Source organism: Populus nigra, chromosome 9 (assembly GCF_951802175.1).
Source record: "Populus nigra chromosome 9, ddPopNigr1.1, whole genome shotgun sequence".
NCBI classification, from domain to species: Eukaryota; Viridiplantae; Streptophyta; class Magnoliopsida; order Malpighiales; family Salicaceae; genus Populus; species Populus nigra.
Window position 1 is genome coordinate 4792830 of NC_084860.1, and position 15477 is coordinate 4808306.

Below are 15477 nucleotides of genomic sequence, written 5' to 3' on the forward strand. Positions count from 1 at the left end.
TCAAATCATAATTGTGGTCATGACTCTTTGTTTTTTGAGCCTTACTTCAATTTGGTCGTGAATATTCACACTTGCATATATTTGTTATTTTTGTGAAAATTATACATACATCAATCTCTTTCCAAATTGGGGTTAGATACAATGCTTCTAGTATTTGCCATATATATATATATATATATATATAGTAAAGAAGACCTTGTGCAAGTCTTTTTTATTTATTTTTTTAATTTGGTAAATCCTGTGCATCTTTTTGCAATGGCCTAACTCGATCTATCAGCCATCTCATCAAAAGATGGGGGAAAGCAAGTGAAACCCCTCATCCAAAAGGAAAACTGGAAAATATCTCATACCAAAGCACCATAAAAAAGTGTCCCCATTTGAAAATGAAAGATGTAATTAAGGAATTCATCACAAAAGAAGTGGTCAAGGAAGCAGGGAATTGAACACACATGATCCAGGATAGTCGTGCGTATTCATGATGTTCCAAAGAAATGTTACAAGGCTAATTCTACATCAAGATCAAAAGTAAGATTATGATTTACAAGTTCTACTTAATTTTCGCTATTTCTTTGACATAATTGCCATGAACGGACAAATTAAACTAAAGACAGATAGACAGGAAAATAAGGTGCTCTGTAGCCCTACCTCAAAATTTTCTCGAGAGAATTAAAGGAACCTTAAGTAAAACATGGTACATTAAAATCATCAGAGATAGTAAAGGAAAGAAAGGAGAAAAATATTGAGATCATAGCCACAAAGCTCCAGCATCTTTCAAGATAGGCACCAACTCACCAGTAATATGAGTAGCCATGACTCTTTCCAATCCACCAAACAATTTTCCCCCGACAAAAACCACCGGAAACTGCACTTGATCAACACCCTCCCCTCCTCTATCACTACTAATCATTGACAACTCCTTAATCACATCATCTTCCTCCTTCTCTTCCACTTCGAATACCGGTGGATTAACACCCAGCCCTAGCAACAACCTCTTCACAACATGACACATGCAGCACCCACGTTTGCCAAATACTATGACAGAATTCTCTAACACCAATTTCTGGACATGATTTTCTTGTCCATTGGTCACCACTAGCACATGTCCACTGCTGGTATTAGCACCGCCATGATCGCGTGCCGGGAGTCTCCGGTTGCCGGAAGTGGTGGCCGGAGAGTAGGCTCTAAATGGGATTGCTTCTTGCATTAGGATTATTAATTAATGGTGTGAGGGTGACACTGTTAAGAGATTGGAATTATGAGAGGGTGTATTGTTCTGTTTTGTAATGCGTCGAAAGAGAGAGGGAATGAGGAGGCATTTTATTGGGGGATTAATAGGGGAAATGAGAAGACTCTAACGTCAACGGCAGTTACGCGATCTTTTACGTCACAGGGACTGTGTGTGACGTGTCCTTACGTCACTGCTTGGTGGACGGATTCTCAGTCGTTCCATCTTATGAACATGACCCTTTCTTTCTTTCTTCCTTCCTTCATATATATATATATATTTCCAATTATTTTCCATATGAATATAAATTAATATTTCCAAGTTCTCTTATTTTCCATATGAATTTATTATTGATTTTTTCTCTCAACTATTTACATTTAACTATATATATATATATATATAATTTAGATAGACTCAACAATAAACTTACTTTTTTCATATTCACTGTAAAATATTATATTGTAATTATATATATAAAAATATACTTGTTACTGACAGGGAATCCTTGAATCCACCTCCAGTCTCATAGAAAAATGATCTTTTTTTGTCCCATCCCTGCTAAAAAGGGGGAGCGGACGAGAGATGTACATGCTTTTATCTTTAGAAAGCTCTCTAGGAAATTTTTAAAAAAAATACACAAATTATTATATATAAATATAAAAAATTATTAGATGAAAATTCAGTTATGAATATCCGTCAGATTAGAGAATACCATCTTTAACCTCTGTATCCACCACATTTACATTTTCATTGAAGACAAGCAGTTCCAGGACGGTGAGCGGTGTACAGGTCATCCATAAAAAACAAGGGGTTGCTAGTGACATCACATATAGCATCATACACCGGACCACATTGCATCATCTTGATGTGCCACGTGGAATTGGATAATATTCGTCGACGATGCCAACATGGCCTCCCACTTATTTTTAAAACAGATCCTTTCATCTTCTGACACGCATTAGAACCCGGTCCACTTACTAATTGCTGACGGTGCATCACCTCGTGCCTCACAAGGTAATAATATCACGTGGATTTTGGCTTTTAATGATCATTTATGCTAATGTCCCCCTCTCTTTTTTCACGTGTAGAAGACAGACAAAATAGTATGTATTATCACATGGGACCTACCCCTAATCTTTCGATTTGCCCGCTATGATTCTTATGGATGATTTTTTTTTTAGAATATCTTAAAGTTTTAATTTTTTTTTTATGAATATAACATTTTTTTATCAAATTTTTTTTTTATGAATATAACATAAGTAATTAGGAAGCTGTAAAGTTTATTTGTTATTATATTTGATTCTTATTTATGTTTAATTTGGACCGATGCAATTCACACTTTGAATAATGATGTTTAATATATTTCTAATTTAATGCAAATAAGATTAAAGGATAATAAAGCTTATTACAAGTTAAAACTTCTAAAAATTAAAAATATTATAATTATAAACAAACACTTAAAATATTTAATTTTTATTCATTAGTCTCTCCATGTTAGAAGAAAATCATTTTTAAATTCAAATATCAATAAAAAACTGTTATTCACCATAAATATTGTTTTTTATATAAGCATCAACTATCATGGATTCTTAACTTTTTTTGTACTTATCTTTTAATCATGGGTCTCTAACACAACATATAATATTTTTAATCAACAGCAAGGATATAATGAAGAAGAAAAAGAAAAAGAATATTTTTTTAGTCAAAAAAAAAGTTGAGAGGTGTTAAAGGTGGAATGAAAGATTAAGATACCTCTTGGGAGAATGAATAAGAATGAATGATTGGATTTCATCAAAGCACTTGCAATTTCAAATTTGAGTTTGGATTTGTTCGAATTTATCTTTTATTTAAGTATTATCTAGGTAGAATTTTAGGGTTATAAAAAAAAATGAATGTTTAAAAATTGATAAGGTAAATTAATACAAATTAAAAGAATAAGAATGTAAAATAACTTTTAATCGTTTCTAAATATGCTCGGGAGCCCAACAATGTGTGAAGTAAGATTTTTAAAATATAGATATTCTAATAAAATAATAGATCGAAAACTATTTTTGTTAAGGATTTAAAGAAAATATAATATGTTAATATCTGTTTTAAATAGTTTAAATAGGGGAAAATGTTCTGCTTATAATTTACGTGGCATCCTTCACTCAAGGGGAAAATGTGGGGCTCGCTGTTTAAATATTTGTCTGCTCGTAGAGAGACCTTACGTCACTTTACAAGAAAAACTAAGTTGATGGAGAGAGAAAAATAAAACAGGTGAAATAAGTGAATCACGGAATTACGAGGAAAATTACAAGCCTGGGTTTACTTTGACTTTTGAGAGCCGTTAGTCGGTCAACTTTACGTTATAGGTAGGAAATATCAGGCCAATTAATCTCTATAAAAAAGAAAAAAAGAAAAAAAAAAGAAATTCATACCTTCTGTAGCAGGGTTTTCTATCGAGATTTGTTCACAGGAGATCCATACAACCCACGGCAGACAACCCACGGTAGACAGCAAAGAACAGTCTAAAGTTGCCTGCCACTAACGTGTAAAACCCACGTGTCAGTGTGTGGCCCTACTAATCAAGTTGTAATGCTATATGCCTGCCAATTGCCATGCAATTTGATTGTAGCTTGTTTAGGTGCTTAATTAACAGAAATAATTAATCTGGACAATCGGAGCATGACCTCACCAATAAGATTATCTCTTTTATTAATAATACTGAGAGGTAGTTTAATTAATCAGTTTTTAATTTTATTTTTTTAATAGTTATGAGTTTGAGTTTTTTCAAGACTATTTTAGACTTACATGCTTATTAATTTTAAAGATTATAAGATTAATTGAAATATGTGCAAATTAGTCTAAATACCAATAATAATAATAATAATAATAATAATTATCTTTTTTATTAAAAGATGTCGATATAGTTCTCTGATGTAACAGAAAGATGTCCAAGTTCATACCTCCGACTTTAATGACTTTGGGTGCAGAACCAAATATCTCCTTAGTTTATTTTTGTATTTTAAAAGTGTTATAAAAAATTTTAAATTTTAATTTTTTTTTATTTGAATTAAGTTTTTTGTATTTTTATATTGTTTTGATGTACTAATATAAAAAAAAATTTAAAAATTATTTTAATATATTTTAAAATAAAAAATATTTTAATCACAAACATAACGATTTGGACCAATGTTTATTTCATGAATATTGAGTGCAGAGAACATATAGGTAAAAAATGTGTTTTTATGTTCCAAGAACACTTTTAAAATTTTTGAATTTTTTTTTGTTTTAAATTATTTTTTTATAATTTTAAATTACTTTAATATATTGATGTTAAAAATATTTTTTTAAATATTTTTTATTTTTAATATATTTCTAAATAAAAAAAATATTTTTTTAAAAAACCACTATCAAAATATATCTAGCCACATCAAATCGAGGTGGACAAATAAATAAAATTGATTTGGCGTGAGATGGACTAATTCGTTATAAATGACCTCATCAGTGAACACATCAATGATTTCCGGGGTCCATCAGAGATCCCCATTTGCTGTGCAAGTCAGAAAAACAAACATCCTTGTGCTCAACGTGAATTCTAAGAAATTAATGAGCTGGTCTTCTTTCTGTCCGCAATTTTTGACTCTCAGACAACTTCATACCTTGCAGATGATATAATTGGAAGATAAATTCATTCTTACAAAAGCATCCAACCTCAAAAATTTGGTCCACAAACTGGGCTCTTTCCAGCTAAAACAACAGTGTTCAAGGGCAAAAGTCCTTGCAAGTCTTCTCTGGAGCTAGAATTCCTGTCGTATAAGATGGATTCTAGAAGCCACAGGGGGGATTTAAAGTTCCCATTTGGTTTGGACATTTATTCCTTCAAGATTTTCCTAAAACAAGCAGCAGGAAGCCTGTGCATCTGAAATCATTTATTAATCCTGTTGAAAACTTAACGGGGAATTAAAAAAAAATGGGTGCAAGGAAATTTGGTGCCCCACATGCACTTGTCTTGCCATTTGTATCAATCTTGGTAATAATTTTAACCTAGAACAACTCTCTTGTTTTTTTGGTCAAATTGCAGTACTTGAAGGGGCAGCATCCATGCCATTCCATCTAAAACGCACTCGGATGCTCGAATATACATCAAAATCAAAATCAAAATCCCAAAATGCTATTAGATGAAGCAGAACAGATTTGAAATTTAGACCATAAGAAAAAAGGCCAAACAAAAACACCAAACATTTTATCAGCACATAAGATCAGTTCATGGTCAGCTCTCTTACAGCCTGGGGGGTGTTCTGTCAACAACCCCTTTTGATAGACGTTATTAAAGTAAACATAATAAGGGCATTTAGCAGGGAGTACTGAAGCAGGGAACAGCTAATAAACTGACATAATATCGTTCCTCAATATTCTAGTCATTCATAACGTGAATACTGAAACAAGTGCATAGACCACAAGCTTTAACTTCACTGCTAACTATTTTCTATTGATTGGGTTCGCCAAACCCATCTCTTGAAGGTTCAGCAGAAGGTCACCGGCATTCTAGAACACCTTGTTCTTCGCATTTGATATAACCAGAGCAATCTCTCTAGCAGCTTCATTTTTTCTTGGTGCAAGGAATGAGAAATCACTTCAGCAGTCTTGGCCTCACCCTGGAGATAAGTGTTTCATGGATTATCCAAGTCAGGACTTTCTCATTGTAGTTTGGACCAAGAGCTCGATCTGCCACAGAGCAAGTAAAGAACCAAAGCTCTATCTTGACCTGTTATGAAGATGCATTCAAGGAGTTAGTAGGCAAGAAAGCTGCTCCCTCCTAATGAAAATCGAGATGAATTATTGATAGACAAGGGGATCATTCAAAACAGGAGCGGTAGCCAATTTAAAGGAAATGTAATATAATAACCAGCCTGCTAACACTTGAAGCATTTGGAGATGGTAATTCCAGATAGAGTTCTGGATATTTTCACTAATTATTCCAATGAATAACATCAAACAATGGAAATACATGCCACAAAGACAACCTGAACAAATAGTTTCAACCTTCAAGTGAAGAATGTATTAAATTGCTATGATGCACAAAAATATTTGTAGAATCTGCAAGCCTTAATGATTTCCATGGAATGAACACACCTTATTGACTTGTTGGATAATAAGAGTCACAACAATATTAGTACAATCGCAGAAAAATCTATGTGATTTCCATGAATTGAATGCATTTCATAAACTATTAGACGAAATAGCAAATATTCTCAGAATTTCAAGGTCACAAATATAATTGTTAAAAGTACTCAAAATTATTTTCAATTGTCAATTTAATATGATGATGTTCCAATATCCTATACTTTATTCAAGGGGAATAAGCCAATCCTAGCAAGTAATAAAGTGGCTCTAATCCTTACAAGGTATTTACTTCCTCTGCGATATATAACAACTATAGTTAAGAAATGGAACGAAAGTACATATACAACATATGCAAATCATATTGGAAAAGTACATATGCAAATCTATAAGACACAGTGAAGTAAGCAAAACATAACCAAGTAGCGGATCTATTCAATGTGATTTCTAAATCCAAGGAACGAAAGAACAACATCAAGTTACAGGCTCCACTGCGTAATACTGTGCCATGACATAAAAAAGCAAAAACAATGACAGAAATAGAACTACAATTCATTAAGGAAAAAAATAAATTCACAACCTTATAGTCAGTGGCAAGCAATTGGACTAGCAGAACTAATAGAAATTAGAAGACAATTCAACATCACAATAGAACTGTTTGATGTTAATAGCTTCTTTCACAACCAAAACCAACCGAGATTGAATACGAAAGAAAGGGTCAGGCAAGCCCAACCCAAAATTACATAATGATCAAGCATGAAGTGATGATACTCTTATAAAGTCAACAGTACTAGAAATCTCAACAAAAGCAGAAGGGATTTCCAAGGTTTCTTGAGCAATGCAAAAGAAAATGGTACTTAACAGATAATAAATTGTCAATCAAGAAGCAAACAAATTACTGCGTCAAACAGACGCAAGAAAATGAACCACCATCCTATCAAAAAAATCATATCAAACCAGTTTTTAGTTTCACTCTATAAATGCTTAAATAAGGAATCTACACCAAAATTTCCATTATTTTAGAGGATGAACGATTTTGTACATTATCAAAAGTGAAGTTAAGTTCAACATCATATGACAACCATACTTGGAAGTTGGAACCTAGTGAGATTAATTACTTAATTTCAACAAAAATTTGAGATAATTAGTTAATGGTCAGAATGATTGTACCTTTTGTAGGTTCGATCGATCTACCTCTGCCTTTTGTTCTTGCTTCAAACCCGAAGATGAAGAGAGAAAAGCGGTGGAGGGGTTTTAGGTGGGGTTTATGGCTTTGTTTTTCTTCTTCAAGACAAGCTTGCGTTATTAAGTATTAACTATTCCTCATTTTTTTCTTCTAAATATCGGTTTTTGCCCTCATAGGAGTTTGGTGCGTGGACTAGCCCAATTTAGATCCATTGAATTGAGCCCAGTCTAATAAAGTTCGGGTGTGATGTGGGATTGAAATTGTATATTGAATAATCAATGGATACTATAATTTTGTATGAATTCTGCTATTTTTTTTAAATAAACCTTAATTATGAAAATCTATAATCTATAATTTTTATTTAACCTATTTTTATTCACATCAATCTCATTTGCATATCTTATATCTTAATCCCTATTATTATTTTCCTAATAATGTCAAATAATATTATACTTCTTGAAATAGAAATACAATCAAGTAAAAAAAATATTATACTTTTATATAAATTTTTTTAAAAAATTTCATTTATATTTATATTTGTTTTACCAATGGAGGGAGTACGAGGAAACCTAAAACTCACATGGATTACATCATCGATGTTTGTCTAGACTCGTTAATTCAACCTTCTCTTTTCACAAAATCAAATCATGCCCAAATGCACACCTTGTGAAAAAAAGAATGTATGCATACACATTCTGATAATGAAAATCTAAAACATGAATTCCTTTTAGAGTTAATTACACTAAGTATTTTGTAGCTTTTTTTTTTTCATTTTACCTCTATTCTTTTAAAAAAAACACTACATCCTCAGTCAAATAAAAATCTTAAATTAAACAAAATGTCTAAATTACTTTGTTTATAATATATCAAAAAATTAAACAAACAACATATCCAACATCCTCTCTCCCCAAGTCATGATTTCTTTTTATACAACATTCTCTCTCTTTTATCTCGATGATCGAACCCAATTCAAAATCAATATCAATTTTTTTTCTAATCAATTTCTCCCTTCTTGCAATGTACATGATTGATTCATACATGATTTGTCTCATCTCACGTTGTTGGAATCTTTTCCTTTTCTCGTCAAAAACTAAACAAAATAGAGGTATTATAATTTTTTTTTAATTGAGATATCAAAATATGTTGCTGGTGTTTTTAGATGTTAAATATTGTTAATTCATTACAATACAGGTTATTTTTATTTGATTTAACTAAAATTTCTCAAATGCTTTACTATTGAAAAGTTAATCCCAAAGTTAAAAAAACCTAAAAAGTTTAATTTTGGTTGTTCAACCAATAATATTTAGACTCTCATACACAGTTTAGTCATTATTTAACCTAATTAGTCATGTTTCTTTGGAAACCATAAAAAAACCCAAATTGAAACTTATAGGTTATTGTTCACAAATCTATAATTTTAAAATATTTGCTTATAACATGTTTAATTTGTCAATTGAACCCTTTTACTAACTTTTTTTTAACCATTGTTTAACATAATTAGGCATGTTTTCTTGGAAACCCTAGAAAAAAAACCCTAAAATTAGGGGTGTTCATGGTCCGGTTCGGTCCAGTTTTAACATAAAAATTCAACTGAACCGGAAAATGCTATTCCTTGTTAATATAACCCAAACCAAACCGAGAACCGGTTCAAATCGAACCGGTTTTGTTCGGTTCAGGTTGGGTTTTTAGCCTTAAAAAACAGAAAAACCGAAACCAATTAAATACGAGAAAACTTGGCCGAATCACAATCACTGGACAAACTTGGCCGAATAACATTCAGAAAAATCCTTGTTGAAAACTTTGAATCTGAGCCCTTCGGTTGAGATCTAAAAGATCTCCCTTAGCCGAAACACAATCACTGGATCTATCAAAGTTAGCACAACTACATGTCAACAAAGATTCCAATAGCACCCCGCAAACTATTGGGACCTCGTTAGCACAACTGCATGTTAATAAAACCAAAAACAAGGATTTTATCCAAGTTTTCTGCCATAAAGTAAAGCAAATAGTAGAAAGGCAAGAAATATGAGAGAAAAGAGCACAGAAGAGGGAGAGAGGGAGGGGTGGGGCGATTGGAAAGGAGGAAAGGGGAAGGGGAAGGGGGGAGAGAGAGCGGAGAGGGAGGGATGGGTGGGGTGGCTGGAAAGGGAAGGGGGAAAAGGGAAAGGGAAAGGGAAGGAGGGCGGCTGGAAAAGTAGGGAAGGGAGGGGCGCTGGAAAAGTGGGGAGGGGGTATTTATTATTTACGTTCAGGATGTTTCCTTTTATATTTTTTTAATTCAATTAAATCGATTCGGTTTGGTCCGGTTTAAGCCTTTTTAAACCGGAACCGAACCAGACCGGGTGGTTTTTTTTTTAATCGGTTTATTCGGTTTTTTCTATCGGTTCGTTTTTTCGGTTAATTTTTTCTTGGTTTTTTCGGTTTAATTGGTTGGTCAGTTTTTTTGAACACCCCTACCCAAAATTGAAGTTTATAGACTATTTACATAACCATAATTTCAATTTCTTTTCTTATAACATGTTTAATTTATGTTTAACCCATATATTAACTTTGTATAACTAATTATGCATGTTTTCTTAAAACCCAAAAAATCCTCAAATTGAAGCTTACAAGTTATTGTTTAAAGAACCTTAATTTCAATTTATTAGCTTAAAATATGTTTAATTAATGTTTAACACATATATAAACATTGTTTAATTAGATATATTTACACATCATGGTAGTTCTTCATATGTTAAAAGAAATTGCACCTATAATCATATATCTTCATTAGACATAATATTTATATGTAAAAAAATCTTTGACAAAGACTTAAAATGGCTTTCAGATAAAGGATAAAAGAGGGAATATAATTGTTATGATCCCTTAACGTTATAGGTATTTAATATGCATATAGGTTAAGATGAGATTCATTTATATATTGATGTTGATCTTGTTATCGCTCCTTTAACATTAAGAATATCAAGATGTTATTTAAACAAACTCAATTATTACAAGCCACATGAAACCAAATATTTTGCAGCATATGATGATAATGTTAATAGTAACAATAAAGTGGTACTACTTAGTGAGGAAGAATATCTTAATTTAGATGATGATGAGTTTAGCATTGGTAGTTCTAGTGCTGATATGAGTGCTTTTAGTGTCAATATTGAAAGTGAAATGGTTGATGTTGACATTTTAGTGTAAATAAAAAGGGAGTTAATGAATATGAGGAAGATGACAAAAGTGATGATGAGGAAGAAGATAATAATTATATTCATGTGATAAGGATGGGCTTGATTTTGTTTTTTAAGAAGCTAAAGATGAGTAGATTGATAGTTCAAAATGTAATATTCGTTTTCATATTACTTTAGATGATGCCTCTGAATCTGAGAATGAATACAAGATAAATAGTGATGATGATGATATCAAGATATGAAACAAAGCTAAAAACTTATATCCAAGTTCTATGACTAAACTTTACTGATCATATTAGGTAAAAGGATTACTTAATTATTATTATAATAAAAAAATAATTCAATCCATACTAAAAAAAACATAGAGAAGAGGTGCAATATATTTTGAGATAAGTAATAAAAAAATAATTAGGTTTTTTCATAAATACTTCTAGACATAAAGTCTTCTTTATAAAAAAATATTTATTCAAACACCTTAGTATAACAACATTGCAGGAAGAAAATACAAGCATTCCCCTCTTTTTTTATTGGAGCACACGTGCCTCACCATTACTTAAATGAAGCAGTTGTCACTATAAGGTGTCTTATAAAATGAATGCCTTCAAGAGCATTATATTTTAAGGTGTCTTATGATATGAAATGCATCAAAAAAAGATATCGTTATTATCATCCTCCTACCCGACACATGTATATCACCATAAATGTTATATTTTTTTAGTCAAAACATTATTTTTTGGTGTCTGTATTTACTTATCCCCTTTAAGATGAGACATATAATGAAAAAAAAAGTGAACAATTTTTTTTTAATGGTATAGAAAAGAAAGTTACGAGCACTAGTTTGGAACCAATCTAGCTATAGTTTGTTGGGACTAGTGAAGAAGACCTTCCCTTATTCACAATACCAAAAGGTCAGTCTTATAAGAATAATCCTAAGGTAATACACTTCACTTCATCTTCTAATATAATAGATACTTTTGTTGGATATAATCTACCTTTAAGGCATAATCACAAGAAACCACCGAAACAATATTATCTAGAACATGTAGTTAAAAAATCACAATATCCAATTATTAACCATGTATCATCTTAGAAGCTGTTAAAACCATTATAAGCCTTTGTAAACTAGCTTTCATTTATATAGGTTCCTAACACTCTATATAAAGCTACATCCTCACCAAAATAGACCAAAACAATAGTGACAAAGATGAAAGAATTAGAGAATAATGAAACAGGGAGTCTTATCCTTCTACCCAAGGGAAATAAGAATGTAGGATGAAAATAGGTGTTCTTTATCAAGCATAAAATATATGAGACCACTGAAAGATATAAAACGAGACTTATGGTAAAAAAAAATATTTAGACGCATGGTATAGACTACCAAGAAACCTTTTTAGTAGGGGTGAGCAAAAAAACCAAAAAACCGATTAAACCGAGAAAACCAGAAAAAAATAACTGAAAAAATTGAACCATGAAAAAAAACCGATTAAAATTTTGAAAAAACCAACTGGTTTGGTTTTGGTTTTATAAGCCTGAAATCGAAAAAATCAAACCGAACTGAAAAAAACCAGAAAAAACAAGTCAAACCGAAAAAAACCGAGCAAAACCGGTTTGAACCGTTTTTTTCTAAAATAATCGAACCGAAACTGGTCAGTTTGAACCAATTTCGGTATAGTTTTTTTTTTAGAAAAAACCAATTTGATTACTTTTTTTGATAAAAACCGAACTAAACCAAAAATAATCACCCCTACTTTTAGTGGTAGCAAAGTTAAATACAGTCTAAGTGTTGATATTTCTAGCAACAAACCTAGATTGGCTGCTACATCAATTTGAAGTAAAAAAATGCATTTTTACATAGATATGTTAAGGAATAAGTATACATGGATATTCCATCTAGGTACACTACAAGCTCATTAGAAGGTGTATTATGTAAACTGCAAAGCTTTGAATGAGTTAAAACAGTCACCTTGTGTATGGTTTGATCAATTTAGTTTAGCTATGAAGAAATATAGATGCAGATAATGTAATTCAGGTCATACTTTGTTCCTAAAACATAGATAGAAAAAGGTAACAATACTGATAATTTATGGTGATGATATGATAATTACATACAATAATACATAAAAAATATTAAGACTTTAAGGAAACTTAGTAGCTGAATTTGAAATGAAGAATCTTGAGGGTTGAGAATGTTTTTTAGGCATAGAATTAGCCAAATCAATAAAAAGTATTTTCTTATCATAAAAGAAGTATGCATTTGACTTACTCTCAAATACTAGCATGTTGGACTGCAAACCAGTTGACACTCCAATAGTAAAAAATCATGGTCTAAGAAAATACCTACATGAAATTCATGCTAATAAAGAGAGATATAAGCAACTAGTTGGGAAACTAATGTACTTGTCCCGTACATAAACAAAAATAGCTTATATAGTTAAGCCTAATAAGTCAGTTTATGCATAACCCTAGTGAAGATTACATGACAAGTTGAGTATTGAAGATATCTATGCACTAACTTTAGAATGAATTGCCCTTTATCCAAATAGTATATTTAGAAAACTACACCTTGATTAAAACCTATAGACTTTTATTATAGCCTCAAAATCATTATGTATTAAAAACTCCTATTTATCCCATATTGTATAAAATAGCCATTTATATAAATGGAAAAAACACTACCATAAAATTGGAGAATGCCGATGAAATACTCCATTGGCATTTAAAGAAAATTATGTTGGTATTATAAATCACTGATGGAATTACTGATGAAATATGGTCGTCAAAAAGTCGAGCGTTGGTGATTTAAGTTCATTGGAAATTACATTGGTTATTTTTAATACCGACAGAGTTCTTGATAGAATATTCTATAATCCAAAGTGTGCTTTCACCGCCCACTTTCCATTGAAAAATCCATTGGCATTGGAAATTACTGACGAAATTACAGATCAAATAACCATAACAAAATCTAAAAAAACTATCAGTGATTCTATCGGTATTTAAAATTTATTTAAAAAAAAAAACCTAAATCAAGTCTATTTTTTTAGTGCATCAATGTTTTTAAGACCAAAAGACATACAGTTAACAAAACCATAAGGAAAATAGAAGTTGTTGCAATGGATATGAGTCTGACAGTTGAAAGAATGAAAAATTTCAAGGTAAAAAACTCATTAGACTCCCAATTCTCTATCGAGAGAAATTTTTCACATTCAAAGTAACTAATGACTATACTATACCATATTAGATGAAAATGCATCAAAAACCAAAGATGAAAAGATATACCATATCATATTATGACTTATTAGTAGAGGTAAAATGCTATACAAATACCTTTAAGATATCAAAATTCTATAGTCTAACATCAATTAATGATAGTTTATCTCCTCTACTGATTTTGATATTTTTATAATGCAATTATTAAAAGCAACCTTGATTACCTGACATTTGACACAAAATGATTGTACAAAGAGGTATGAAAACCTTTTGTTTTATGTTATTTTCATGAATAAGCAAGTAATGTTGATTATATTTGCAACATAATGACTTTATATCATCATTGTTGATGAACAGTTCTTCAAACGTTTATCAAGTTTACTTATAAAGATATTTAAACATCATTAACGAGTTTGTTGATGAACAATCATTGTAAAAGGATGGATCAGAAAAATCAAGCAATAAATTTGATGTAGACATTTAAACAAGTTATATGGTTTTATCTATAAAACATCCAGCCCATTGATATTAATGATATAGAGGTGAAACAGCTACTTTGAAAACTATATAATATTATAATTCTTTGACTCGTGTTTGGTTTTAATTCATAATCAAATCATTGATTTCAACTTTGATCCATCAACAAACAAGTTAGCATTAGACATTAGTTTTGACATAATCTTATATGAGTTGTACATAAACTCATATTGTTTTAAGTGTTTCAAATTACAAAAACGCAGCTTTTAATTTCTCTTAGATATAAGAGAATTTTCAAGAGTGAAAAACACCTCATCTATTTCTTTCCATTCCAATAAGTTTATTCACACACATCTATTTGTTTTACATAATTATTAATCAAAATCACGATTAAATACCAAAATAAAAATTTGTAAACAATATCCCAATTATGAAAGCTATAACATAGGATTTTCTTTCTTTCTTTGGTTGAATTAAAATAAACAAATTTAGCAGATAAAACAAGATTTCTTATAGTGGCATGTAAAGTTACAATATAGAAACTTGAACACAAAAGAAATCGCATGAAATAAAAGAAAAAGGAAGGATAGATTGAGACCTAAATAAAATGAAGAGAAAGAGAGAGAGCTAACCACTTTCTATTATCATCTATTCTCACCTTCCCAATTTTATTCCCAAATTGGAAAGCCAAAACACCCAATTATTTATCAAAACCATGAAGAAGAAAAAATGTTAGATTAAACAAAATCTATAAAAATTAAACCGAACAGAATAAAATAAACTTCAAAAAAGACAACAAAGATTAAACACATGTTACCTTTTCTTTCTCCCTTCCTTTTTCTGCTCAATCAAAGACACACTTCTCCATACAACACGTAGTGAGCCGATCCCATTTTACAAGTGATAGGGAGGAGGTTGTGTTCCTCAACTTTTAATTTATCAACATATGTATTTGGTGACCTGATTTGTGAGGAGAGCTGCCCTATCAGAATTTTTTAGAGAGAAAGGATTGCTACAATTATAATTCAAAAAAGAAGATGAGATGGAAAGAAGAGAGGAGTGGCAGGTTTTAATTCATCTTAATATTTTCTAATGGA

The 15477-nt window shown here is 31.0% G+C and overlaps 1 protein-coding gene and 1 long non-coding RNA gene across 2 annotated transcripts; both read right to left on the reverse strand.

Moving 5' to 3' along the window:
* Positions 1 to 439: 439 nt before the first annotated feature.
* On the reverse strand, positions 440 to 1368 carry LOC133703293 (glutaredoxin-C9-like). The gene has a single exon (XM_062127756.1). It carries the CDS (start codon positions 1202 to 1204, stop codon positions 746 to 748), a length of 459 nt encoding a protein of 152 aa, XP_061983740.1. The 5' UTR covers positions 1205 to 1368; the 3' UTR covers positions 440 to 745.
* Positions 1369 to 5426: 4058 nt separating this feature from the next.
* On the reverse strand, positions 5427 to 7642 carry LOC133703939 (uncharacterized). Its single transcript, XR_009843957.1, has 2 exons — positions 7502 to 7642; positions 5427 to 5975 (listed from the first exon to the last, which is right to left on the reverse strand). It is a non-coding gene; the product is annotated as an uncharacterized LOC133703939 (long non-coding RNA).
* Positions 7643 to 15477: the final 7835 nt, after the last annotated feature.